Raw genomic sequence first — 27,701 nt, 5'->3', positions numbered from 1 at the left:
CTCCCAAGCTGTACACCAATGTAGTCCTGGTGCCTTTCACTCCACAGGCGATCAGATCATCAATACAGCTGGAGGGTCTCCTGAACTCCTGCTCAGCTCACACAGATGGCACTGTGATGGGTACAATTAAGGAGAAAAGACTGACTTTGATGTTAACTGGCCATGGCAGTGCCCTGTGTTTAAGGTCATCTGTTTAGTCTTGAGCTAAATATCATGAAGATATAGAACACAATTTACAGACTTTAAAACACCACGACAGAGGCTCATTCCAAACGTCACATGACCCTGAGGGACTTTGGCACAATGATGTCACTGGCATCACCACAGCCGCTATGATGACAGCACTCACACCAGGCTCTGACCACTGTAACGAGAGAAAGAAAGAAAGAAAGAAAGAAAGAAAGAAAGAAAGAAAGAAAGAAAGAAAGAAAGAAAGAAAGAAAGAAAGAAAGAAAGAAAGAAAGAAAGAAAGGTAGCAAGCAAGCTTTGGAGTTTCTAGTATACTTTTTATTTCATTACTTTAAATGTGTTTTAGATGAAAGCATCCCCTAAGTGAGTAAATGTAAATATAGAAAAACAAAAATATCTCTGGCACAAAAACATCACACACACACAGGTGCACACGGGACACATGACAGAGTGCAGACCCTCAGATGAAAAATGGAGAGCACTGCTCAGGTCTAAATGATCGATTTCACTGCTAGACTTACAAATCAAATATTCAATCCAAATCAACATCTTATTTGTTACTCACCCCATTGTCATATTCTGACTTTTCCAGCGCTATTAAGAAATGGATCATCAATACGGAGTGTTATATCTTCAGATCAGACAACACAGGAGATGTGACCAGAGGTGGTGACAAGTCAGAAGGTCACAGATGAGCAGATTTGAGAAATGTCAGTCATCCTTATTGTTTATTCACCAGACACCATTGGGAGTTCATTTTATAAAATGTAAAGAATTATTAGATTTGTATTTTGTTAATACATAACCATTATTAAAAAGCTTAATTCAAATAAATGTTCTTTTCCCATAGAGAATCTTCCATAACCTAACAAAGCTGCACTCTCCTTAAAGGTAATGACAATATTAAGAAATCTGCACTAAATATCCATTTGATCAAACCCAAATCTTTCCTCCCCCTCAGCCTTGCCATTCATTTAATATTGAGAGTGGCCACTAGAGGGGGCAGTTTGGCTACAGAATAATCAGCTCAGCTGTCAGCTCTGAAGGTCATGTGACTGTGTGATCGTGTTACCCTTATTTTGCTCTTAATTAATTTAAATCTTAATTAGTTTTAGATATAATATTTAAAGTTCTTTATTTCAGGTGTTTTATTCATATTTTTACTTTATTCTTATTTCTTTTACACTGTACTGTATTCTTTCTTTTCCTGTATTTTTTTTTTCTATGCTAACTAATGTTGTCTTATTTTAATTTCTTATTTTGTCTTTTATTTTTCTTTTCTTCATTATTTAAAGCACTCTGAGCTCATTTTTTGTATGAAAATGTGCTATATAAATAAATGTTGTTGTTTCCTTCCCGCCTTCACTGCTGACCTTTCCCATGTGTGTAATATGGCGGGTGTCCACTAGAGGGCGCCACTGCACTTCAGTCCCACCCCTCAGTCCTCCTGTTAAAGTCTCCATTCGTCTGACTCTCTGATTGTTTCTCATTCTCTCCTTTCATGTTTCACTGCTCAGGATTTCACTGAATGCTTTCTGCTTTTATCTTTTAGATTTTCTTTTTGTATAAATTGCTGTGTAATATTTAGAGTGGCCACAAGAGGCAGTAGTGTGGCGACTGACCAATCAGTGACCCCTTCTGTCCATTCGTTGTCTTTCTTATCCGCTTTTCAATTTCAGGTTTGTGGACAAGGTGGGCCAACCCTGGACGGGGTGCCAGTCCACTGTAAAGCCACACATGTTCACCCATGTCAGGTGTGTGCCAACTGAACAAGAATTCATTTTTTGAAGTTGTTGGAGCTTTCAGGGTACCAAGAGTGAGAAATCTGGGGACAAGGAGGAGGTGCAGTTTAAAGTTTAATGTGACATCAACTAAAACACCAAACTCTGTCAGTATGGCTGACATCTGACTGACCGGTGAGTCCTCGTCTTCAGACATTCACAGTGAATTCATTCTGAAGTGAAAGACCCTTTGAGTGACCAATGGAGGGTCACAACATGTCTGGTGAGTGGACAACACTCCAGTCCAATCTGTCACTCTCTGCTCCTACATATAGTCACTATTCAAGAGCTCTCCATACTGAGTCTGTATAACACCTTTCAGTTGTGCTGATCCAGCAGGACCACATGCCTGTCCTACTTAACAGGTGACATTCAGTGACACTTGGGGGCCGCAGTAGTTGTTGGGGTGTCAGCCTGAAGGACATGTGGCTGTGAATCAACAGTGACCCCTGCTGGTCAGACTGGTATTAGTAGGTCTGAGGTGTCTCCACCCCTCATTATGACACACACACCTGATTGGCTACTCAAACCCAATAATAATGGAGACCCTGACAGTTGCACTCGCCCCGCATTCTCATCCACAAATTCAATCACAGAGGTGCTGCCTCCCCAACCCACCGATCATGTGAATTTAATTTCACCCCAAACTACAAACACAAAGAGGACCTGAGCTTGTGGGGACATCGTGTGACCAGTGGAGGGTACTGGTCAGTGGTCACATGGTGTCAGATGGCTGATTGTTACACTGGAGTTAAGACCAACACTAAACCCTGGATAGAGGGGCTCAGTGAAGGAGGTGTTGAACCTGTGCAGGAGGGTCATTGTGTGTGAGACGCTATAAAATGACAGAGAGCCAGCAGGCCAGTCCAGATACACACCTATTCTGGGGCTGTAGGGGGCGCTGATTACAGTGTGCTGGTTATTGTGAAACACAAAGTACTGGGAATTAAAATACAGCAAACACCAGGACTTGTCGTTTCTTCCAAGGCTGCATTCCATGCTCCCTCCTTTCCTGCTCAGGCCTTTATATGCGACTCCAATCACCACATCACCTCCACTGCACTCCACCTCCCAGTAACAGCGACTCCCAGTCAGAGCCTCTCTGCACAGAACTTGGACGTAGCGATCAAATCTGTCAGGATGATCAGGATATTTGGCTTTTGTCCCCTCACATGTCACCTTCTTGTTCCCTTCAGACAGATGGATGACTCTGTGTGCCATGTTGACGTCCAGTGTGAGGGGACAGAAGTCTGAAAGGAGAGTAAAGAAAACGAGTGAGGAAATCTGGGAGTGTGTAACGGGACTGGGGGCGGAGCTCAACACAGACAATTAACAAGAACCAATCAGGAGCTGCGCTGACGAGACTCCAATGCTATCTTTCAGAACTGGGGTCTTCTACCATGAAGCCCCCTTTCTTCAGTAAGTGACTGACGTGCTACTTGAAGCTGTTGTACTTTGATGGTGGTGGTCACCCTGAGTCTATCCTGATGTCTGCCTTGGTTTGTTCTTCGCTTCTTAAACTGTCCTTCTGGTCAATAAGGGGTCCATTTTTTATTTGTAGTGACAGCCAGTGGGTTTGGCTGCAGTCCTATGGACCACAAACTTCTTGATGTTATCTGCTGTGGCCACAGGAAAATGAAGCTCTTTGGAGGTGGTCTTGAAGTCTTCACCTTGACCACACTTGGCTGTGACCTTCGTCCTTTCCTCTTCTTCTCTTGTCCACATTCAGTGTGAGGCACACAATGACATATCACAGCTAAGTGAGGACTTTACTGAGTGACTGAAGACCCCTGAGATTCTCATTAGAGGGTTGATTTTCATCGAGTGATGTCTTTTAACATCTAAGGTCTCCCAATATTTTCTTCTGTTATTTTCATTTAGTTTTATTCTTACAATATGTTAAGTTATGAATCAAAATCAAAGTGTCTGCTCTATGGAGAACAGAATGGCCAAGTACTTTAGTCAGCTTTAACTTATTTCACAGAAAAGCTGGGATTCTTTTATAAAACAGTCCTTTTGTCTTCATCTTTACACACATAGACTGTATATGTAGATATTAATGGGAGTGGACATTGTGTTTTTATGTGAAGCACACTGAGCTGCTTTCACTGTGTAAATAAATAATTCTTATTAATATTGGAAGGAAATGACTGAAATAAAAAAGAAACAAAGGAGAAAGCAGAAAAGGAAAACAGCAGAAAGTGAAATGTAAAAATGAGACAAAGGAAAAAGAACAATGGAGGTAGGACTGGAGTGACAGGAGGACCTGGCATAGTCGGCAGGATTTCATTTTTATTTCCCATGAGTCCACTTGACACTTAAGAGACTCAAATCTAACAGAATGCTTTGGTGCCTCCCTGTCCTGAATCTCAATATCCCATAATGCACCAGTCACAGGACCCCCGTCACTTTCAGCTCCTCAGTCCCACCACACTCACATAATGCTTTCATATCATAAGCCTGACCTGAGATATAAAAAGTGAAATGATGATAAACGCCATGAACTGACAGACTCACATTGTAAAAACTCCTCTCTGCTCTGAGGTTCAGGAGGCTGTAGGGTGAAGATTGGAGCTTCACGACCTGAAAATTACAAAGAAAAGAGAAGAATGGAGAATGTTAAGATGGAGTTTTATAATGTTAAATTCTTAGACGCCGTCCAAATTTTTTATTCGTCATAGGAAGTTATGTTGAACCGCACTTTGTCTCATCCCTCACCTAGGACCAGTTTGCCTTGGGTGGCCCTACCAGGGGCATAAAGCCCTGGACAACAGAGCTCCTAGGATCATTGGGACACGCAAACCCCTCCACCACGATAAGGTGGCGGTTCGAGGAGGGGAGTTCAACATAACCTCCTATGACGAATAAAAAATTTGGACGGCGTTTTCCCTCGCCCGGACGCGGGTCACCCATGGGGCTCGGCCGGGCACAGCCCAAAGAGGCAACGTGGGTCCCTTTCCCATGGGCTCACCACCTATGGGAGGGGCCAAGGAGGTCAGGTGCAGTGTGAGTTGGGTGGTGGCCGAAGGCGGGGACCTTGGCGGTCCGATCCTCGGCTACAGAAGCTGGCTCTTGGGACGTGGAATGTCACCTCTCTGAAGGGGAAGGAGCCTGAGCTAGTGCGCAAGGTTGACAGGTCCCGGCTAGATATAGTCGGGCTCACTTCGACGCACAGCTTGGACTCTGGAACCAATCTCCTTGAGAGGGGCTGGACTCTCTACCACTCTGGAGTTGCCCCCGGTGAGAGGCGCCGAGCGGGTGTGGGCATACTTATTGCCCCCGACTTGGAGCCTCTTCATTGGGATTTACCCCGGTAGACGAGAGGGTAGCCTCCCTTCGCCTTCGGATGGGGGGACGGGTCCTAACTGTTGTTTGTGCGTATGCACCAAACAGCAGTTCGAAGTACCCACCCTTTTTGGAGTCCCTGGAGAGGGTGCTACAGGGCATACCTTCTGGGGACTCCCTAGTTCTGCTGGGAGACTTCAATGCTCACGTGGGCAATCACAGTGAGACCTGGAAGGGCGTGATTGGGAGGAATGGCCCCCCGATCTGAACCCGAGCGGTGTTTTGTTATTGGACTTCTGTGCTCGTCACGGATTGTCCATAACAAACACCATGTTCAAGCATAGGGGTGTTCATATGTGCTCTTGGCACCAGGACACCCTAGGCCTCAGTTCAATGATCGACTTTGTGGTCGTGTCGTCGGACTTGCGGCCACATGTCTTGGACACTCGGGTGAAGAGAGGGGCGGAGCTGTCAACTGATCACCACCTGGTGGTGAGTTGGCTTCGATGGTGGGGGAGGATGCCGGTCAGGCGTGGTAGGCCCAAATGTGTTGTGAGGGTCTGCTGGGAATGTCTGGCAGAGCCCCCTGTCAGAAGTAGCTTCAACTCCCACTGTGGCCATAAGGTGGTCAGTGCCTGTCGTGGCGGCAATCCCCGAACCTGTTGGTGGACATCAGCGGTGAAGGATGCTGTCAAGCTGAAGAAGGAGTCCTACCGGTCCCTTTTGTCCTGTGGGACTCTGGAGGCAGCTGATTGGTACCGGCAGGCCAAGCGGAATGCGGCTTCGGTGGTTGCTGAGTCAAAAACTCGGGCATGAAAGAGTTTGGGGAGGCCATGGAGAACAACTTTCGGACGGCTTCGAGGACATTCTGGTCCACCGTCCGGTGTCTCAGGAAGGGGAAGCAGTGTAGTGTCAACACTGTATATGGTGGGGATGGTGCACTGCTGACCTCGACTCGGGACATTGTGGGTCGGTGGGGGGAGTACTTCGAAGACCTCCTCAATCCCATTAACATGCCATCCAATGAGGAAGCAGAGCCTGGGGACTCAGAGGTGGGCTCCCCCATCTCTGGGACTGAGGTCACCGAGGTGGTCAAAAAACTCCTTTGTGGCAGGGCCCCGGGGGTGGATGAGATATGGCCGGAGTTCTTCAAGGCTCTGGATGTTGTAGGGCTGTCTTGGTTGACACGTCTCTGGAACATCGCATGGACATCAAGGACAGTGCCTCTGGATTGGCAGACCGGGGTGGTGGTCCCCCTGTTTAAGAAGGGGGATCAGAGGGTGTGTTCCAACTACAGAGGGATCATACTCCACAGCCTCCCTGGAAAAGTCTATTCGGGGGTTCTGGAGAGGAGGGTCCATCGGATAGTCGAACCTCGGATTCAGGAGGAACAGTGTGGTTTTCGTCCTGGTCGCGGAACAGTGGACCAGCTCTACACCCTTGGCAGAGACCTGGAGGGTGCATGGGAGTTCGCCCAACCAGTCTACATGCGTTTTGTGGACTTGGAAAAGGCATTCGACAGTGTCCCTCAGGGAATCCTGTGGGGGGTACTCCGAGAGTATGGAGTACCGGACTCCCTGATAAGGGCTGTTCTGTCCCTGTACGACCGGTGTCAGAGCTTGGTCCGCATTGCCAGCAGTAAGTCGAACCCGTTTCCAGTGAGAGTTGGACTGCGCCAGGGCTGCCCTTTGTCACCGATTCTGTTCATAACTTTTATGGACAGAATTTCTAGGCGCAGCCAGGGTGTTGAGGGGGTCCGGTTTGGTGGACTCAGGATTGGGTCACTTACTTTTTGCAGATGATGTTGTCCTGTTTGCTTCATCAGGCCGTGATCTTCAGCTCTCTCTGGATCGGTTCACAGCTGAGTGTGAAGCGGCTGGGATGGGAATCAGCACCTCCAAATCCGAGACCATGGTCCTCAGCCGGAAAAGGGTGGAGTGCCCTCTCAGGGTTGGGAGCGAGATCCTGCCCCAAGTGGAGGAGTTCAAGCATCTCGGGGTCTTGTTCACGAGTGAGGGAAGAATGGAGCATGAGATCGACAGGCGGATCGGTGCGGCATCCGCAGTAATGCTGGCTCTGCATCGGTCTGTCGTGGTGAAAAAAGGAGCTGAGCCGTAAGGCAAAGCTCTCAATTTACCAGTCGATCTATGTTCCTACCCTCACCTATGGTCATGAGCTATGGGTAGATGACCGAAAGAACGAGATCGCGAATACAAGCGGCTGAAATGAGTTTCCTCCGCAGGGTGTCTGGGCTCTCCCTTAAAGATAGGATGAGAAGCTCAGTCATCCGGGAGGGGCTCAGAGTAGAGCCGCTGCTCCTCCGCATCGAGAGGAGTCAGATGAGGTGGCTCGGGCATCTGATCAGGATGCCTCCTGGACGCCTCCCTGGTGAGGTGTTCCGGGCACGTCCAACCGGGAGGAGGCCCTGCGGAATACCCAGGACATGCTGGAGGGACTATGCTGGCCTGGGGAACGCCTTAGGATTCTCCCGGAAGAGCTAGAAGAAGTGGCCGGGGAGAGGGAAGTCTGGGTATCTCTGCTCAAGCTGCTGCCCCCGCGACCTGACTTCGGATAAGCGGAAGAGGATGGATGGATGGATGAAATTCTTAGACACTTATTACAAACACAGTGCAGTTGAATAAAACAACAAGATATTCAGATCAAGTTTGTGTACTGAGCCCACCGGTGTGTGGATGATGAAGTGAGTTTTATTTACCAACATTTTGATGAGCCAGAGACCCATGTGAGGGTCTTCTCTGTGGACTTGACCTCTGTTTTAGATACCAACATCTCAGAGCTTTATGATAATAAACTGACCGAGTTCAGCCTGCCCAGTCCAATCCACCATTGGATCTCAGACTTTCTTTCAGGTAGTAAACAGTGTCGGTGCAGTTGGGCGCACACACATGACTGACCTGTTAACCCTTGTCACCTCACTTTCTGTTCTCCTCTCCTGTGTTGTCAGGTGGCCACAGCTCAGCAGTTCTGTTCATGGACAGACATTGTTAGGTTCCATTTATGTTCATCAGTGCAGAACTGCTTTATCTTACTGTATTTTTAAACAAATCTGTACAGCACTTTATAAACCTCCACAGATTTTGTACTAAGTCATGTCAGGTCAGGTCAGGTTGGGGGGGGGCATGCACTGCTGCAGCACGTTGCCACACCAACCACTCGATGAAACAGCTTGGGATCCTGGCTGAAAACCCCCCAGGCAGACACGCGGTCCAGTCCCACCCTCCGGAAATGACCCTCTATCTTCCACAGCCAGCAGTTACATGGGTGCCCCCTTGGCCTGGTCCAGCCACTCAGGTCCTCAACAATGAGGGTCATCCTTGGGGAATCACACCACATGGCCATTGTGTCGTAACTGACGCTCCCTCACAATGCAGGTCATGTGCCTCATTCAAAGTCAGACCAGCCGCACCCAAGGATTCTCCAAAGACACGCAGCATACTTTATACTAACATACAATAAATTTGGCCTGTCGTTTAAGATGTCTACTCTGTGGAGGGCAGAAGTCGTTTTTTCCTCAATTGTCCACTGACCTCCGAGCATTTCACTTTTTATTGACCATATCACAATTCCAGTGGGCAGGCCCGGCCTTAGGCATAGGCGAAGTAGGCAACTGCCTAGGGCCCCGGTGTCCGGGGGGCCCTGGATCAACTCCTTGGTCTAATTTTCACGCATTTCACAGAGCTTCCAGGGGGGCCCCTGGACCCCCCTTTCGCCTAGGGCCCCATAATACCTAAGACAGGGCCTGCAGTGGGTCACAAGTTCACTTACACTTTGCTCATATTTGGTCATGTTATCTTTAAATTATTTAACTTGAGCCAATTGTTTTGTGTCATTTATACTTGTGTGTTATTATTTGTACAGATGAACATGAAAGCTTCGGATGTTTGGAAATTGTGCCCAAGGATGAACCACATTTGTGGAGGTCCACTATTTAGTTCCCGAGGTCTTGGCTGATTTCTTTTGATTTTCCCATCATGTCAATCAAAGAGGCAGTGAGTTTGATGGTCGGCCTTAACATACATCCACATGTTGGCTCCAATGAGGCTGATTGGCTCTCAGAAGCTCATTGTCTTATTGCCTAAAGGCTTGACATCATTTTCTGGAATTTTTCAAGCTGTTTAAAGACACAGATAACAAATTGTCTGTAAACGTGTGACCCACTGGAATTGTGATCTGGTCAGTAAAAAGTGAAATACTCGGAGGTCTGTGGACATTGGTGGAAAAAATGACTTCTGCCCTGCACAGAGTAGACATCTTAAATGCTCGTAGTTTATTAGTATAAAATCAATGGTGTGATTTTAAAGTGAGTTTTAAAGAATTCACCTGAAGTGGATGGAAACTTCTAACTTCAACTGTATCTGTGTGTATAAACATTATTACATTTATAATTAAAGTAAACTTTGTTATTGTGTTTTCCCTGTGGACTTGTTATGTGCACTCAGTGGAGTGTTCAGGTGGTCCTGAAGTGGTCAGGGTTCTAATGCTGTCCTCTAATTTGTTCAACTTTACCACCAAAATATAGAAACTAAAATGATTTGATCTATAAAACAATTTCTTTAATATCAATAGTGGAAATGAGTCTGAGTATACGACACCACACACATAACACACACGGGTCTGTGGAAGAACGGCTGACAATGGCTAACTGTGGACTTTTAAAGAGGAGCCCATCTGAGAGAATGTAAAGGACAGAGAAGACAGCAGAAGCTCCTTCATACTTCATGATATCACAAAGCACTGAAGTTGATCCCAGTTCAATTTCATTTTCCTTTATGTCTTCATTTGTACGCTGAGCTGGCCCTGCCAGTTTAACACAACTTCTTGTTCTTTATTTTATGTTGGTCGTTATGCAGAGCACATGAAAAGAATCACAATGTCAAATGAAGAAGAAGCTTTTAAGGTAATAAATAGAAAAAGCATCCTCTATATATATAAAGAAATAAACGGTCCAATGTGCAACTTCTGTGCAAGGGCATAATGTCACCGAGTGTCCAACAGAGGGCAGCAATGTCCGATGAACAGAGGAAACAAAAGCACAAAAAAACTGATGGCTGTAAGGCCTAACATGTCTGATGAGCAAAAGGAGCACAAAGTAAGAGGGACGTAAGAGCGAGCATGTCAGGTGAACAGAGCTCCATAAATGAGTGACATGATCAGAACAGATGGACTTACTATTGTACCAGTGTCCTGTTCTAATGAGCGGCTGTTTCACTCTCCTATGAACAGATATATTGTGAACAGTAGGGGGCACGCCAGCTCCCCAAACACCCAACACAAACAGGCATGGACACATGTTAAAAGGAAAAGTCTTTTACTGTGGGAAAACTCTTCTTTTATAAGGGTTTCCCACCATCTCAGCCACAAGTATACTAAGATCAATACTCTTTCTCTCTCTCTCTGTCTCTCACTGCCTCCTCCATTCATGATGCAGAATTTGTCTTCCTTCCTCCCGACTCTGGCTCCCTGACACAAGTTAGGCAGGCAGTCCCTTTTATTTTAGCTGCCCTGGAAGTGGTCTGTCAGCACTTCCATGTCAGGAGGAAACCCTATGACGTAGGGATTCCCCAATCCTGCACCTCCCCATGGTGGCCCCCATAGGATCCAACAGGGACGTCTCCTGAGACTACAATACCCTGCATGCCCTGCAGGCACATATGTGGGAATTTGAGCCTGGGCTCACTGCCATCTAGTGTCCTGGGCGAGATAAAGCCCTGTGCAATTTGTCACCCCCTGGCCTTCCATCCTAATGGTGTCCTGGCCGGGGTAAAGATGCTGGCCATCCTTCACTCTATTAAGAACTCTGAATAAAAGCAGCTGCTTACTGTGAGACTGTGATATCACTCAACTCATCATTGTAAACAGCACTACAAAAAATTACTAATAGAGAAAATGGATAAATCTTAATGAACAGGCCTCCTTCATGCATCTCACTGCCCTTGTTATTGTCACTTTGGTCCTCCTAATAAACTTTAACAATGAATACAACATGACCAGACGCTGTACCTGATGGAGTCAAAGACAGGATGTCCCACTGGCTGATCTTCTCCAGACGTTTTTTCAAACCTGACAGCTCCTTTAGCAGGTCCTCAGAAGAGAAGTCGGCAGTAACAGTGAAGCTGAGCGAGACTCCATCAGCAAGAAGGACACAGCGAGGTGACAAAGTCTGCACCAGGACAGAAGAGGGGACAAGGAGAAATAAAAAGTAACATTAATAAGAAGGACCTCCTCTCAAGTAAGGATCAGCATGGTGAACAGAGATTTTGGATTTAGATAGAGAGATTACTTTTCATTCATTTATTTATTTATAGGAGAATATTTCATTATAGTGGACGAAAAAGATTTTCACACAGGAATCCATAAGAGGCGAGTCATCAGACTGTAGATAAGTGGACTGAGGGGGCAAAAGACAGGCAGGTGAAGAACTAACTTAGTAGACAAAACAAGGCATTGGGCTCTTTAATGTACTGAGATTAAGTTAATCAGATAGATAGATAGATAGATAGATAGATAGATAGATAGATAGATAGATAGATAGATAGATAGATAGATAGATAGATAGATAGATAGATAGATAGATAGATAGATAGATAGATAGATAGATAGATAGATAGATAGATAGATAGATAGATAGATGGATGGATATTTGTACCTGAGGGGAAAATTTGGCAATTAAATTAAATCCAAAGACTTACACACACTATCTATATATATAATTCACTAAGCCGCCGACAAGTAAGACACCCATGGCGCACGCAGGATGGAACCACGGCCACCAACTCTAAGACCATTGGATACGACGACAACTCGCAGAGCCACGCCCACCAACTCGGACGCGACGACTCAGAAAACATGACGTCATTTATGTTTGTCTGTGCTAGAGTCCACATGCACCTCTGAGCCACGTTGACTGTTCATAGAGGCATGTTTCTCGCGGATGTGAATCGCTGTATGCAGCATGTAAATCAGTTTGCGAGGGGTATCCCATGGGATCCTTAAAACAATCCTTTAAAACTGAGGTTAAAACACAATGAAGGAAGCAGTCTTTAAAAACCAATAAGCCCTGTGCCTCTTTTTCATTAGCATCTCACCTGCTTCAGGCCCTGCAACAGTCGAGACGCTCTCTCTGCAGCTGACCTTCTCTGTGCCTGACTCCACTACTGTCAGTCGCCTGATTAAAAATGGCCTTTTGAAGGGGAGCTATGGACCCGCTATACCACAGGAACACATTGCCTTCGAGCCTGCTCTCGCTCACTCTAACGTACCGGCTTCCTCTCTCTCTCCTCACTCACTCGCACACTGCACAGGGGAGAAACGCCCACAGCACGACTCCACCTGGAAACTGTTTCAGCCACACTTCCACGCCCCTCTCTACGCTGTGAGCGGGGTGATTATTTATTTAAAAATGGCCTTTTGAAGGGGAGCTGTGGACCCGCTATACCACAGGAACACCTGTGACATTGCCTTCACATTATTTTCCTTTTATTTATGATCCCGTCGAGCAGATCAGACACCCAGGCAAACAACACTGAATAATCAATAGCTACAACTACTTTGCCTGCCCCAACTCCTCACCTGAGTCGGTATCGTCTGTGTTCAGCAGTGTTTTCCAAACTCGGTCCTGGTGAACCCCTGTGGATGCAGGGTTTTGTTCCAACCAGATTCCTAATCATTAATGCCAGTGAAACTCATCTGGGATAAGTCGGTTTTTCAAACGCAGTCGTGTAGCAGATTAGCTGGATGTAATAATCCGAGATGAATGCGCGCCCCCGCGCTGAGTGAAAACACAATGTATATTGAGTCTACAAAACATGATCAGCAAGTCTTTGATAGGCTGCAACAAAATGATGAAAGTACGGGCGCATTTTTTTCACACAAGCTGTGTGTGTGGGTGGGTGGGTGTTAGTTAGTTAATTAGTTACTCAAAGGATTTCAAGATTTAATATGCACAAGCGGTAACACTGAAAAAGCAGCCCAAACCAGAAAAGACGGCTGGCAAAAAGTGGCCGACAAATTAAACGCGTGTGCATTGTACTTACTGAAAGCAGCGTTACGGATTTTGCAAATGTTCATTTTTTTCCCTCTACTTAAAAAACATTAAAAAAGCGGCATGATTATGCGGCGTATATTACGCCGTGGGTTGGTATGCAGCATGTAAAACAGTTTGTTTGTTGCCTTTTACTTTTACATGAAGACAATTTCCTGTTAGATTGGCCTTTGTGATGACAATTAATAAGGCACAGGGCCAAACTTTCAGAAAGATATGCATGTATCTGCTAAAACCAGTTTTCAGTCACAGACAGTTGTATGTTGCTCTCTCCAGAGTTCCATCTTTTCATTCACTTACTGTTGTATCCTCAAACCCTGGCCCTTTTAGACAACTGTGTCTTTCCGGAAGTGTTCAGCCATCAATAAATAATTATGCGGCGTATGCCTTCAGGAACACGTGCAGTGAGAGAGAGAGAGAGCAAGAGCGAGCGACACACACACACATACAGGCGCGCACGTGAGAGAGAGCGCTGGATGCATAAGAAAAATAATACTTCATTACATTGATATACCAGTGTTTTCAGTATTCAAAGCGCTGTCCACACAGGGAGGAACCGGGAAGTGAACCCACAATCTTCCACAGTCTCCTCAGTGCAAAGCAGCAGCACTACCACTGCACCACAAGGCAGTTAAAGAATGTGCCGGGCTCGATTTTGTTTTCACTTCTGTTTACAGAGATTGGGTCATAGAGTGCATTATTGCAATGTTACTTTTCTTGGTGGCTTATTACATTATGGATGTTTCACATGTTCATTTTTTCCCTGTGCTTAAAAGACATTTAAAAAGTGTTTCTCAACTGTGACTCCAGAACAACTCAGTACGCAAGCTATATTAAGCGTCAACAACGAAGGCTCGCTACACCTTAATGAACAAGTGCTGAAACTTATCCCTACCGACGAAGTAACTTTCGCCAGCGTGGCCTCCATCGTCACAGACGATCCCGCTTTCAGTCACAGACAATTGTATGTTGCTCTCTCCAGAGGTCCATCTTTTCATTCACTCACAGTGGTATCCACAAACCCACCCCATTTGGACAACTGTGTCGTTCAGCAAGTGTTCACCCATCAATACATAATTATGCGGCGTATGCTACGCCGTGGGTTGGCTAGTTCAGTATAAGTTTATGATAGAAGGTCTGCAACTAGAAAGTGTATGATTTGTCAAAAAGACTTGGGAGCCTTTCGTGCGCTAATCACAGTTCAGTAATCTTCCCTGAAGAACACACTTGTGGGACCACATCAGGAATATTATGTGTTAGAGAAATGACAAAACAGCACAAAAGACAGTCAAGAAGAAGAAGTGAGACCAGACTGGACTGTGGGGTTTGAGCTGTGAGGAAATGCTATAGGATTTGAATGTCATCTGTTAAAGGACAGAGACATGAGGAGGTGACATGACAGGATTGTTTAAAGATATGAAGGAGTTGGTGTCTTCTTTAATACATTTCATACAAATCTGCTTCCTCAAACAACTGTAGATTTAACTGCCTCTCAGGTAATAATAATAATAATAATAATAACTAGCCGACGCCCGCCGTAGCATACAGCGGTGTAAGAATAGGAACAGAAAACAGTGAGAAAGGAATTCAGAACTCAAGAAGAAAGAAATACTTCTTTAAAGACACAGTTGTGAATAGGTGTTTTGCTTTTGAGCGTTTAAATTTAAAAGGGAGATTGGTGTCAAAAGGAAGGAGAGAGATTCTGGGAATGAAGATTGTTTCAGAATTTTGGATAGCGATTAGTTTGCACTCAATAATATGTGTATGTATTTGGGTAACGATGAGTCTTGTTCCGTTGCAAAGACCTTTTGATGGCATAATATTTCGGAGCATAACTACAGCTCCCAGCTTTAGATGAAGGATATGGGGAGGCATGCCAGTTGGTGTGAGGGTGTGTAAAAACTCCTGTGGGTACGTTAGTTGATCATTAAGATCGTCACTGACCACTGTATCTACACTCTTGAAGGTCACTTTTTCACCCTGTATAAGATCAAGAACTTTGCTGTTAATATGTAGAGAACTGTCATTTGTGACGCTCAGTATTGTTCTTGCAGCAAGTTCTTGGGGAGTCACAGTTGAGAAATTAATATCACCGTAAAGTTGAGCAACTGGGTCTTGTTGTTGTGGCAAACATTGAGAAGGTAGTTCTGCCGTGTCTCCAGTTTTACCTTCCCCAACTTGAACAAGCCATTGAACAAATTGAGTTTCACTTTCGAGAGCTCTCATAATTATTGTTAGTTTTAGGACCTTTGTTTCGTTCCACAGCCTGTGTTTGTTGATGCAAGAGTCAACGGTGAGGGCTCGAGAACTGCGGAAGATAACAGACAGTATTTGGCATAAATCTCCACAGAGAAGAATGATTTTATTACTGAAAGGTGCATTTTGCTGAGTGAGATCTCACAGTAGTCTGTCAACAGCTTGAAATGCATAAGAATCTGTCATTGGTGCTTCATCCCAGATGATCATTTTCGCTTCAGCTATATTATTGGCATCGTTGGTATTTGGCTTCACATTGAAGGTTGATGCTGGTGTGATTTGAAGAGGTATTTTGAACACGGAATGTGCAGTATGGCCGCCAGGTAGCAAAGTTGCTGCGATTCCAGTTGAAGCAACCGCTATTGCCACGTCTCCTCTACCTCTCACAGAATGAATGAGGGTTTTGTATACAAAGGTCTTGCCTGTTCTGCGGGGCCATTGAGAAAGAAAAATTTCTTGGAATGAACAGGTGGATTGTATATTGCCTGCAGTACTGTTTGTACGACTGTTTGCTGATCATCGTTGAGTTGTTGTGTGTAATCTGAAGCTACTTTTTGTTCATGGAGAATATCAACACAGGTTGGAGTATAAGGTGGGATGAATTTGGTAACTGGGAGATGAAATTGTTGAAGAGTCATACCATAGTACTTGAGTATTTCATTAATTTCCAAGACAGCGTACATCGGGGCAGTGTCAGTGGAATATTTAGTAAACAGGTCTTCACAAATTGCCAGTTTATGTGTTTGCCATAGGTCTGGGACACTGACAGGTTTACCAAAGGCACAAATGATAGCGAATAGTTGTCTCCTATGTACGGGCATCTTAGTTTGTGTAGCTTCATAAAGAGTGTCGTGCCAAATATTGTCATCGTTAAGGAGACCTAAATCTTGACATGCTGCTTTAAATGAGCTGCAAATGTTTCCATTTATGGTTCTAAGCTCCTGGAAAGTAGTAGCTCCTGGAAACCGTATTAAGAGTGCGCGTAAGTAGTAGCATTCAGAGTCTTGAATAGAGACAATTAGCATTCTGCCTATAGCGTTACTTTTTCTGAGTCGTCGCTTCCACATGCTAGCCTTGGAATTGAAAGTATAATAGTGTGGAATGTCTATATACAGTGGAGTGATTTCGCATGAGTATCCATCTTATTCAGGTCAAACCATGCTGTTAGCATGGTTTTTCTTGTTGCTTCTTGATTTAAGGTTTCTTCTTCGAGACCTTCACGAAACAGGACAGTTTGTTGTTCTTGAAGATGGACAGGTGATCGTATAATTGTGTGAGATTTGTCTGACATACTGTACTCATTAAGACGCCACACAGCTTCTAGAGCACTAACATATCTTCTGTCCAAGAAAGTCGTGATTTCATCATGAACCAAGTCATCGTTAACATGTTCTTGCTGTAAGGTAACGGAAACTGGATCGTAACTTTTGTGAACATATTTGTAGAGATATTTGATGGACTTTATAGATGAGCAAACTTCGACATTAATATGTGCATTGAATTTTTTACTCAACCAAGGGTTGTACGGAACTATCCACCGATTACCAATTATAAACTTGCCTATTTGTGCAGTTGGCCCTTCTCTTCTGCGGTAGATTGGGTACCCGTTAATGTTTTCTTGTGTGTGTTCTTTGTAATCTTTCAGGAATCGCTTGGTGCAAGTACCATCCTTCATGCACAATGCTGTGGGGTTACCTGCTGTACCGCATGGTCCATGTATCATGCATTTAGTAACAATTTCAAATAACTTAGGGTCAGTGTCAGGGTTAGGGAGTTCAGCAGTGACATATTTATCAATGTCATCTTTGGTTCTTATTTTAGAATTATTGTGAAGAGTAAACAGCATGTAGGCATGAGGAAGGCCACGCTTCTGAAATTCGATTACGTAAATATAAGAGACTAGCAAAATACCCGCGCTTCGCAGCGGTGAAGTACTGCTTTAAAATTTTAAATAATAAACTGAGGGAAAATGTACCAATAATTATTTGTTAAGGATCTCTTTGTATACCACGTTGGCAGTTCGCCCCTCCGGTTGTAATATGACCAAGATGTGCGCTGAGCTTACTCTTGAGCATGCAACGTATAGTTGGCCATGTGAAAAGCAATCTTGCCTCAAATCAGTGCCAACCTTTTGTAGGGTCTGTCCCTGAGACTTATTAATTGTCATTGAGAAGCAGAGCCTTACTGGAAATTGGAGGCGTTTGAATTGAAATGGGAGATCAGAGGGTATAACGGGGATGCCAGGAATAAAAACTCTCTCCCCTGAGCCACCGCCAGTAAAAATAGTTGCCTCAATTAGGTTCTTTTGCAGACATGTGACCTGAAGTCTCGTGCCATTACAAAGTTTCAGTGGCTTTAAGTTTCTCAGTAACATTATTGGTGCCCCAACCTTCAAAATTAGATTATGCTCAGGAGTGCCTGGAGGATTCAGAGTGTGGACCGAGCTGCAGGCTATGGACGTATATATGTACGTAAGTAGGATTCAGTTAGCGTTGGGAACCCGCGTACCAAATTTCTGGAAGATGGGCCCATTAAGTAACAAAGACCGCTGGAAAGTTCAATATGGCGGCTGACAGTGGTGGCATACAACTGAAATAAGTATGTACATCGATTTCCGTTAGCGCTGGGAAGCTACCTACCAAATTTCGTGAAGATGGGGCCATAAATAAGAAAGTTTAACATGGCGGATGTTGTTGACCGTTATGACCGTTACGTGTAGAATTTCGTAATGAAACCTGCTTAACTTTTGTAAGTAAGCTGTAAGGAATGAGCCTGCCAAATTTCAGCCTTATACCTACACGGGAAGTTGGAGAGTTAGTGATGAGTGAGTCAGTGAGGGCTTTGACTTTTATTAGTATAGATGTATATGTGTATGTATATATGTGTGTGTGTGTGTGTTTGTGTGTGTACATATATATATATATATATATATATATATATATATATATATATATATATATATATATATAGATAGATAGATAGATATACATATATATAGATATATAGATATATATATATAGTTATATATAGATACAGATATAGATATAGATATAGATATATATAGCTGTACCTGGCCACGCGTTGCTGTGGCTCAGTCTGGTTAAATGGAAAAGAAAGAAAAGAGAAAGCGCACGTTTCTAATATGTTTAATTTCACAATGCTTGTGGGTATACAATATTTTTTGTTGTTCCATTGTCTGTGCAGAATGTTAGACTTAATAATATTGTTAAGTTCGTAGACGTCTTTGTTTTTAGCCGCAAGAATAGCTCGTTCACTCAGCCAATCGCGATTCTTATAATTGGTTTGAATATTGGGAAATACTTTTTCAACTAATTCTTCTTTTGACGTCACTAAATTTCAGAAATTATGAGACAATGAAATTCGTCCTGAGGTCAGATCAACCGGCACCTTTCCATTCCCAATTTCCAGATTTCTCCAACCCCGTTATTGACAGTTTGCATTATTTGATCGTAAATGCCTTTTTGCTGAAGCGTTAGCTTAGGAATATTTGATTGCACATACGACAAAAGATCACCCGTGTTGTAATTTTGTTCACGACGCAATTCTACATCGAACGAAGCAGCAGCAGATCAATTCGGTGATGGCATTCCCAATTGATTGAAAAGTTTGTTCACTATTTCTAAGCACAAATCTTCAATCATTATCAATGCTTAGTTGTAGATTTCTGCTGTGAAATCCATATTTACATTTAAATTTTACTTGCGTATTCGACGGAAAATATCTTCAGCCATGTGCGATTTATATTTCTCCCATAACTGTGTTGGAGATGAAGGAGAGCAGGCGGTCAATATATTTGCAAACAATGCACGAATTTGATTTGGATGTGACGTGTTGCACACGTCATTAATGTATACATCCCAGTGTCTGTCGTTCTCCAATAAATTCAGAGCTTGACATGTACTTCGGAAAGTGGCATGTGGAACGCCGTTGACAATTCTCAATTGCTGGAAAGACGTTGGACCGGCACATTTACCAACAGCATGTGAACAAAGAAGCATTCATCTTGATTGGGATGCACGGTGTACAGTCTGCCTATCGTAGTTTCTTTGAATATGGCAGGTTGTCCGTTGACTCGCTCTCCTCGTTTGCGTTGTTCAAGTGACTTTCTACTCACATTCCATGTGTAATACGTAGGCACTTCCGAATACAGCAGCGTTTTCACAAACGCGTCATTTTGACATAACGTAAAGAAAGCAGTTAACGTTGTAGCCAGTGGATTCAGGGCTATTTGTTGCACATTTGCAGCTGTGAAATAAACGTGTTGTCCATTTTCTAGATGTACTGCTAAGTGAACAACATCTGGACTTCGTTCATGTATGGGAAATGAAAGAATTCGCTATACAGCTTCATTGCTGATTATGTATCTTCCAGCCTAATACTGTGCGATTTCATCGATATGTATCACCGCATTCCTATCACTTCTTTCTGGTTGCACGGCAAAAACTGTCATGTCGCTGCTTTTATTCACGTACTTACAAATGTATTTGATCGAAACATTGAAATAGAATCGTAAAATATTTAGTATGGCGTGTGTTGCTTTTACGTCCAACAGATGGCGCTGTGTTTTCAAAAAAAAGCATGTTTTTACCTGTCACAGGTGTGCCATCTATATAATATGTATATAAAAACACGCGCGTATTCGAATGCAACGTTGTGTCAAAATTTCAAAGCAATCGGTGAAGAACTTTCGGAGATTTAAAGTTTTGAACAAACGAACATTTACATTTTTATTTATATAGATGTATATATTTATGTATATATATGGTTTTGGCAGCCAAGCACTTTTTTTCCAACCTAGAAGACGTCTCTTGAGATCCGTTTAATCGCCTCGTTGATTGCATGTCCTCCAAGGTAGTTTCAATACACATTTCCTGCACCGAGTCATCTCCCCTTTTATGAGTGACTGTGTTAGTCGCCGTACTTCGTACAGGTCTTTGAACGCACTGAATACTTGTAACTGGTGTCACCCGTCGGCTATTTTCGACAGGGAATGAAAGCAATTGTCGAGTAACAAAAATTATTTGTAAGTGATTTCGCATTGAAGAAATAGTAAACACTTGATCACTTGGGTCAATACCTAAAGAAATACACACAGCAAATGCAATTGCGAATACACCAGAATCTGTATGATTTAATCGTTGCTGTGCGTCTTCATAAACTATGGGAGGTTTGTAAGGAAACAAAGCATGCTGATCTGCTCCCATTTCATCTTACAGTACTCTACGACCGGGAACTGATCTGATGTTCATACTAACTTGGCTTATGGCTTATGGCTCCGGGGCGATCACGCCTGAAATTACCAAGCGTTACTGTTTATGGCTGTGTATTGGAACATCCAAATCCTGCTTCCTCCTCCTGCTGCTTGCTATCGCCGCTCACCTACGCTACCACACCCGCCTGTCCTACCGGCTCCGTTGTGCTGTGCTGCTTCTACACTGCTATCAGCTAAGTATCACTCACTATATTAGCGCTTTGAGTACTGAGAAAAGCGCTATATAAATGTAATGAATTATTATTATTTGTTATTAAACACTAAAGTACAAAAACGAAGTAGAAAGTAACAGTAAACCGCAACACCGCCGGGAACACCGGCACACCGCGTCTACTAAACACTAAGAAACACTAAAGGAAAAAATACTATTCAGTAAGTACCGCGTCTACTAAACAGTAAATCAGTAAAGGAGAAAGGACTAACCGCGTCAGCTGTGGAGCTCAGCTCGGAGCGAAATGAAGTGAATGAAATGAGGTGAGTGGGAGGGGAGATGATCACGTGACTCCAACACTCGCCTTAACTCTCCGTCGCTCCACAAACACACAAACACAGCCACACGGATCTCAACTCTCCTTTATAGATATAGATAACAACCCCAAAAAGATGTTGTTGTAGAATGTCTCTAAGTAATTCCTGCAGCTTAATCCAAAAGACTCGTACTACAATATCAGGTCTGTGCTCCGGTCTTTGGGTATCCGACAGTAAATGTAGAATTTCCGGCCAAGCAGGATTACATGTGAAAGTGATAAATAAATCAGGCTTTCCGAATTTACGTAGGCTACTATGGCCATGGCATCCTGAAAGTTTTGTTGCATGTATCTTGGACTTCCTGCAAATGTGGACAGTAATATGATCATTTTTCCTACACATCCATTGCTATTTTCAGCCTTTGCTTGCTGTGCGTTTGATAGTCCTTTGTATTGTTGCACACGCAGATTTTGTTGATGTAATCTGAGATAGTTGAGACGCGCGCCCTCTGTTTTAACATACGCATCAATGACGTACTGTTGGAATAGTTTGCCGCTGGAGTGCAAAATACTAAATATATTCCTCATTGATAATCTGTACGCGTAAAATAGGCATTGAGTAAGCCTGATTCTGTTGGCGGTTCTTTTATTGAGAACATGTTATAAATCTTTGTGCCAGCCAATGTCTCCGTAAGGGAATAAAAGTGGGTAAACCATAGGATCGCAATTCATATTGAGCGTGGAAATCTGTTTACAGGAGTTACCTCTGGGATAGATGCAAATATCCCTTTTAGCAGGGGGTTCGCCATCTTCTCCGGCGAAAGTCGCTGCAACATCGGTGTGACATGTCAGGTCATTATATCGTCGTAAATCCTTCCCTGGGTTTTTCTTGAAAACCATTCGTACAGATGCTGTTGGACTGGACTGAGCGATTTCATGCATGTGTTTGTATGATTTAGCGAAGGGGCTGATTATTCTGAATGTGGAATCTAGCTGGAGAAGTAAATTTTCGCTACATGCAGAGTTTGCTTTATTTTGTAAGCATACTGTACTTCAGTAGCTTGCGCTTTGTCAAAAGCATACAACTGTCCATATCCTGGAGAGGTAGAAGTGTTAGCGTATAGTGGAGAGATTTGGTGATAAATTTGCCCTTGTATTTTAAAACAGTATGGTCCGTGGCCAGGAGGTTGAGCTACTTGTGGACCCATAGAAGCAAACCCTAAAGAAGAGTTGTATTCTCGAATGTGTTCACGGTCATTTTTAGCTTCTGATGTTTGCTGTGTAAGAAGCTGTTGTAAAGACACAGGTGGCTCTCGCAAAGGTGGTAAAGCTACTTTACCGCTGTGGCAGCACCTCAAGTACTTGTTGGATGTATTAAGCTCAGCAGGCCAGTATAGTGCATGACAGTGTTTGAACTGCTTGTCTGGAGTCCCAATGTTGTACTCTTGGACGGGAAGACAGGAATGAGGTGAAGAAGTACCTGTGGTAACGGGAAGAGGATTGTGTGTATGTCTGCTGAGACTGCGTTGGTTTGGAAACGTTGCTTTGCAGATGTCACATTGCAAGACTTATGAATGAGTTTTGTTGTGTTTATTCAGACAATCCTGTGTAGTGAACTTCTTACTGCATTTCTGGCACATATAGTTGTTGGGAAGAATGCCTTTTCTTGTGTTTAGCAAGTGAGGTTCGCGTTTGAAAACTTTTGTTGCAGGAATCGCACTGGAAGAATATGTCATTGGAGTGGGAGTCAGGTAATTTTTCAGTGGAGTGAATTTTTGTGTGTTTGTGAAGATAGTTCTGTGTTGTGAAACGATGTTTTGTGCAAGTGTGACGCTGAAACAATTTGTCATTGCAGTGAATTTTCTTGTGTTTGGCAAGTCTGGGTTTTGTTTTGAAAGGTTTACTACAAATGTCGCAGAGGAAGGTTGTACCAGTAGACGAAACTGTAGTGTTTTGTGGGAGAGAAGAATGACTGAGGACTGGTGTGTTGGTGTTATCACACATTATATGCTGCTGTGGAGACATGATCAGAATTGGTAGGAGGGCTTCATAGTGGCCATTGTCCAGTTGTCCCAAGTTCAGAAGGTAAATGAAGAGAGTATTTTCAAAATTGTAAATGCAAGGCGGGATGTTGGGGTTGTGTTTGAAGTAAATGACAATGGTAGCATGGAGAATCTCTGAAAGAGCTTGAATTTCAGCTTCACCACCATAAACTCCAGATGTTGCCATGTATTCATAGTACTCCTGACTTGTTATGATAACTCGATTTGCGTTGGAAAGAACATCAGGAAGAACGTCTCCAAATCTGTCCCAATGTGATGCAACAAAATCTACTGCTCTATGTGGTAGTGAGAGTGCATAGCCTTCATCAACCGTTTGTGTCAAGAAATAACCCACTGATAGGAACAAGCGGTTGCCGGATCGTGGAATAGAGGTGACGTTGTACAAAATCCCATTGACAGAGAAGATACTGTCGTTCATTTTATAACAAAGGCTTACTGGTAGGAAACAACCATCACAGTATAACAAAAATAGCAATGTGTATGGGAGGCCGCAGACAGTGTGGGGAAGGGTTTGGAAAAGAACAAATAGGAATCGAGAAATGCATGTGGGCGGGACCGGTTTTGAGGTGGAAGCAGGACGAACCACAAGAGAAATATATAATAATAATAATAATTAATTATTATTATTATTATTATTATTATTATTATTATTATTATTATTTATTTACTTATAGGCACACCATTCAAGGCACACAAAGACACCTTACAGAATACATTAAAAACAACAGCCAGAATATTAAATTGATAAAATATTACAGTAAATTAAAACCAGAATAAATGCAATAATAAAATTACATTTAACTTTTTCACCTAAAATTCATATCAAACAGAATAAGCCATCTTAAAAAGATGTGTTTTAAGGTGAGATTTAAAGATAGGAAGAGAGTCGATATCACAAATATCTTGTGGCAGAGAGTTCCAGAGGCAAGGGGCTACTCAGCTGAAATCTCTAAACCTCATGGTAGTCACGTGAGCAGGAGGTATAAAAAGGTAAATAGAGGAAGAAGATCTAAGGATATGGGAAGAAACAGAGATGTGAGGAAGATCAGAATGATAAGGAGGAGCAAGACTGTAAATCTTATAAGTAATTATCAGAATCTTAAAATCAATGTGATATTTAGTAGGGAGCCAGTGAAGCTGCTGAAGGACTGGAGTGATGTGTTCAATGGAAGGTGTTCTGGTAATAATACGAGCTGCGGCATTCTGAACCAACTGAAGTTGTTAAGGAGTTTGTGAGGAAGACCAGAGAGGACAGACTTACAATAATCAATGCGAGATGTGACCAGAGCATGAACGAGAATAGCAGTGCTGGTAGCCGAAAGAGATGGGCTTAAACAACTGAGAGAAATATGCAGACCAAGTTACAATATTAATATGCTCCTCAAATTTTAAGGTGCTATCAATAACGACACCTAAGCTCTTAACCTGGGAGGAAGAAGAGATTAGAGAATTATCACTAGTCAAGGCAGGGCTCAGATCAAGAAGCACAAGTGTGGTCAACAGCCCCGAGTCAGCTGCCATTAGCAGGTCATTGGTGATTTTAACCAGGGCTGTCTCTGTACTGTGAAATGGACAAAAGCCACACTGAAATTGTTCAAACAAATGATTGTCAGTAAGGTGAAAGTAAACCTGCATGGCAACAGTTTTCCAAGTGTTTTTTAAAGGAAATGTAAATTTGAGATTGGACGATAATTATTTAGATTGTAGGGATCCACACCAGACTTCGTGAGAATTGGAGTTATCACAGCTGTTTTAAGAGATAAAGGAACAAGACCAGAGATAAGGGAAGAATGTATGATGTTAGTTATTAGAGAGGAAAGAGAAATCAGTAGGAACTGGAGCCAGCTGACAGGTAGAGGGCTTGGAATTTCTAATAATATCAGATATTTCAACTACAGTTGGGAGTTTAAAAATAGTAAGAAAAGAAGAAGAAGGGGGATCATAAAATGTTCCATGTACAGAGTTTACAAGAGAAGTCAACTGCTGGTGGATATTTCTAATCTTCATATTAAAAAAGGTCATAAAAGAGTTACATTGATCAGTGCAGTAAAACCGAGGTGGGAGGTTGTCAGGTGGCCATAAGATGTTGTTTGATGGCCGCAGATAAAGGCAGGAACTTTGAGAGTTTTGCATAAAATGTGGAAATATTAGGCAAACGTGAAATTGGGCTGAATGACCTGTTCTCGCCATTTGTAAAAAACTCCTCAGATCCTTTGAATTTGATTCTAAAGTTTTTCAGGTCCCACACACCCCAGTCTAATCAGACTCCCTGTGAAGTGTCACTCTCACCTGTAGGAAGTGGAGATGGTCCTTGGTCTCTGAAAGCTCCTTCAGCTCAGCTTCTGTCCTCTTCAGCTCTTCAATCTCCTTCTCCAGTTGCTCCATGACTCCTTCAGCCTTCTCCATTTCTCTCTTTTCTTGTTCTCTGATCCTCTCAGTCAGTTTCTTGTGGGCTTCCTCAACGCACCGTATCAGATCAGTGAAGCTCTTATCTTGTTCCTCCGTCACTCTTTCCACAGAGATCTGATTGGATAAGAGAAAAATGTAAAATTGAGCCCCCAATTAAAAAAACAGTCCTAAGAAACCTTTGTTGGTATTCTGATGTAGTGATGGATAATTTGAATTAGAATAAGGGTCATAGCAGACCCTTGGTACTCTGGGTAGCAATATCTTCTACAGGCATTTCTATTTCCTTTATTTAACTTTTCATTATTACTAATAACTGCCAATGTGAATTTTATTTGTATGGCTCACCCGAGGGTCATTGAGGTGAAAGTTATTGTGCAGGTGGGTCACAGTCAGATGTAAGTGTGGGGTATGAGGTGCACACTGTCCAGGATCACCAACCCCAAAGCTGGAGGTGTTCAGCTGTTTTCTGGACCTTGCAGAGCTGCACAGTGACTCTGATATCTCTGAGACAGTAGGCAGGGACGAGGAGCCCTAAAAGTAGTCATAGTCAGGGATTCAAGTATTATGGGAATTGAGATGAAGTTTTGCTCCAGATACAGAGAGTCTCACATGCTGTGTTGCCTTCTGGGTACACAGATAGAAAACCATTTTGGATAGCTGGATAGGCTCCTGGCCAGAACAGTGAAGGATCCAAATGTCATTATCAAGATTGTCTAGTTGTCATTGTACAATTGAAATATGGAGATCAGACTGCCAGTTCTACAGGGCAAATTGAAGAGTTGGGTACAAAGTTAAGAAGCAGAACTGACCAAGTGGTCATCTCAATTTTTCCACCTGTACCTCACACACACCGGTACACATGGGGTTAAATAGATTAAAAGGCTTAATGCACATCTGAACATCAGAACATCAACACCAACCTTCATTATGAGTTATTGTTGGGGGAAGTTGAGTCAACTTTAAGTGGTAGAATGAGAAACCTCAGGATATTAAGATGTCGGTGTCTGAATTCCTAATGAATAAAACATGAAATGCTGTCAGCAGTGAAATGCCATGAAGGGCACAATAAACCATCTTCTCTCCTTCTCCATCTCTCCTTCTCCATCTCCCTGTCCTCAAACAGAAACTCTCACAACCTTTTTACTTTTTTTCCTTACTTTCATATGAAGTGTTATCTAAATTTCACTCACCTTTGTCTGTTCTATTGTCCTCCTCATCTCCTTCATTTTCTTCTCTTTCTTCTCAAGTCTCCTCCTAACTTCACTCAGTGTCGCCTCCAGCTGTTTCTGTTTGGAAACACAAATGGGCACATGGGGGTCTCATCAGAATTCACTTCCAATTTTGGTGTCATTCTGTGCATACATTTGTACAAAACATTTGTTTTACATTCCAAGACAGAACTTACTGCTTCTGTCACACTTGTCTTCATAATGTCACAGTAGGAGACACGCAAATATTTGATAAAATAAGTATAATAACACAAAAGATTTAAAACAAAGGTTTAGTTTAACAGTTCAATTCAAGATGGAGTTTGGGCTTGAAGAGTGCGTCAAATAAAGAAGACAGTCTGAAGACACACTGGTGTACGAGTCAGTCCTTGATATTTAGATGACATCGGATTAATGACCAGAATATCAGATGTTCACTCATAAAAACACTGGACTGTACAGGATGAAGAAATGCTAGCAGGCCCAGGAGAACTTGGACACATCATGGCTGCAAGTGTAGGATCTACAAGGCCATTGCAGAGTTCAGACTTGTGAGAACTTTGTCAAGTGTTTGGCCAATTTTTGGATCAAGTGAGAAGAAACGAGTGAGTCTGAGGAGTTCAGTAAATAGTCGAATCTGAAGAGAAGTTTAATGAGCTCAGATAAATATGGCAATAAAACGAATGAT

At 43.1% G+C, this 27,701-nt stretch overlaps 4 protein-coding genes across 21 annotated transcripts in view; 2 read left to right on the top strand and 2 right to left on the bottom strand.

The window, feature by feature from the left end:
* Positions 1 to 27,701, bottom strand: part of LOC114643026 (tripartite motif-containing protein 16-like) — a 1,170,030-nt gene that overhangs the window by 271,962 nt on the left and 870,367 nt on the right. For 3 of the 18 annotated variants that reach the window (XM_051927906.1, XM_051927903.1, XM_051927905.1), the window contains exons 2-4: positions 26,996 to 27,091; positions 25,686 to 25,919; positions 11,277 to 11,436 (exon numbers count right to left, since the gene is read on the bottom strand). The exons of 11 other annotated variants lie outside the window; for them this stretch is intronic. In XM_051927906.1, coding sequence (XP_051783866.1) covers positions 11,277 to 11,436; positions 25,686 to 25,919; positions 26,996 to 27,091 — 490 coding nt within the window. Of the gene's footprint in view, positions 1 to 2,285; positions 3,221 to 4,487; positions 4,554 to 11,276; positions 11,437 to 25,685; positions 25,920 to 26,995; positions 27,092 to 27,701 lie in introns of all 18 variants that reach the window. 4 more of the 18 variants (XM_051927904.1, XM_051927902.1, XR_007934990.1 and 1 more) reach the window with 3 other exon arrangements.
* The window catches only part of LOC114641537 (tripartite motif-containing protein 16-like), a 721,005-nt gene that overhangs the window by 601,647 nt on the left and 91,657 nt on the right, over positions 1 to 27,701 (top strand). The window lies entirely within an intron of this gene.
* LOC114643105 (tripartite motif-containing protein 16-like) overlaps positions 1 to 27,701 on the top strand; it is a 211,677-nt gene that overhangs the window by 92,319 nt on the left and 91,657 nt on the right. The gene's annotated exons all lie outside the window — the stretch shown is intronic.
* LOC114652414 (tripartite motif-containing protein 16-like) overlaps positions 901 to 27,701 on the bottom strand; it is a 1,097,043-nt gene continuing 1,070,242 nt past the window's right edge. Inside the window, exon 10 of the mRNA XM_051927927.1 lies at positions 901 to 1,145. The gene's annotated coding sequence lies outside the window, so the exon portion shown is untranslated. The remainder of the gene's footprint in view (positions 1,146 to 27,701) is intronic.

The sequence above is a fragment of the Erpetoichthys calabaricus genome, chromosome 5 (genome assembly GCF_900747795.2).
Source record: "Erpetoichthys calabaricus chromosome 5, fErpCal1.3, whole genome shotgun sequence".
Taxonomy (NCBI): domain Eukaryota; kingdom Metazoa; phylum Chordata; class Cladistia; order Polypteriformes; family Polypteridae; genus Erpetoichthys; species Erpetoichthys calabaricus.
This window is presented reverse-complemented; position numbering and strand designations above follow the sequence as displayed.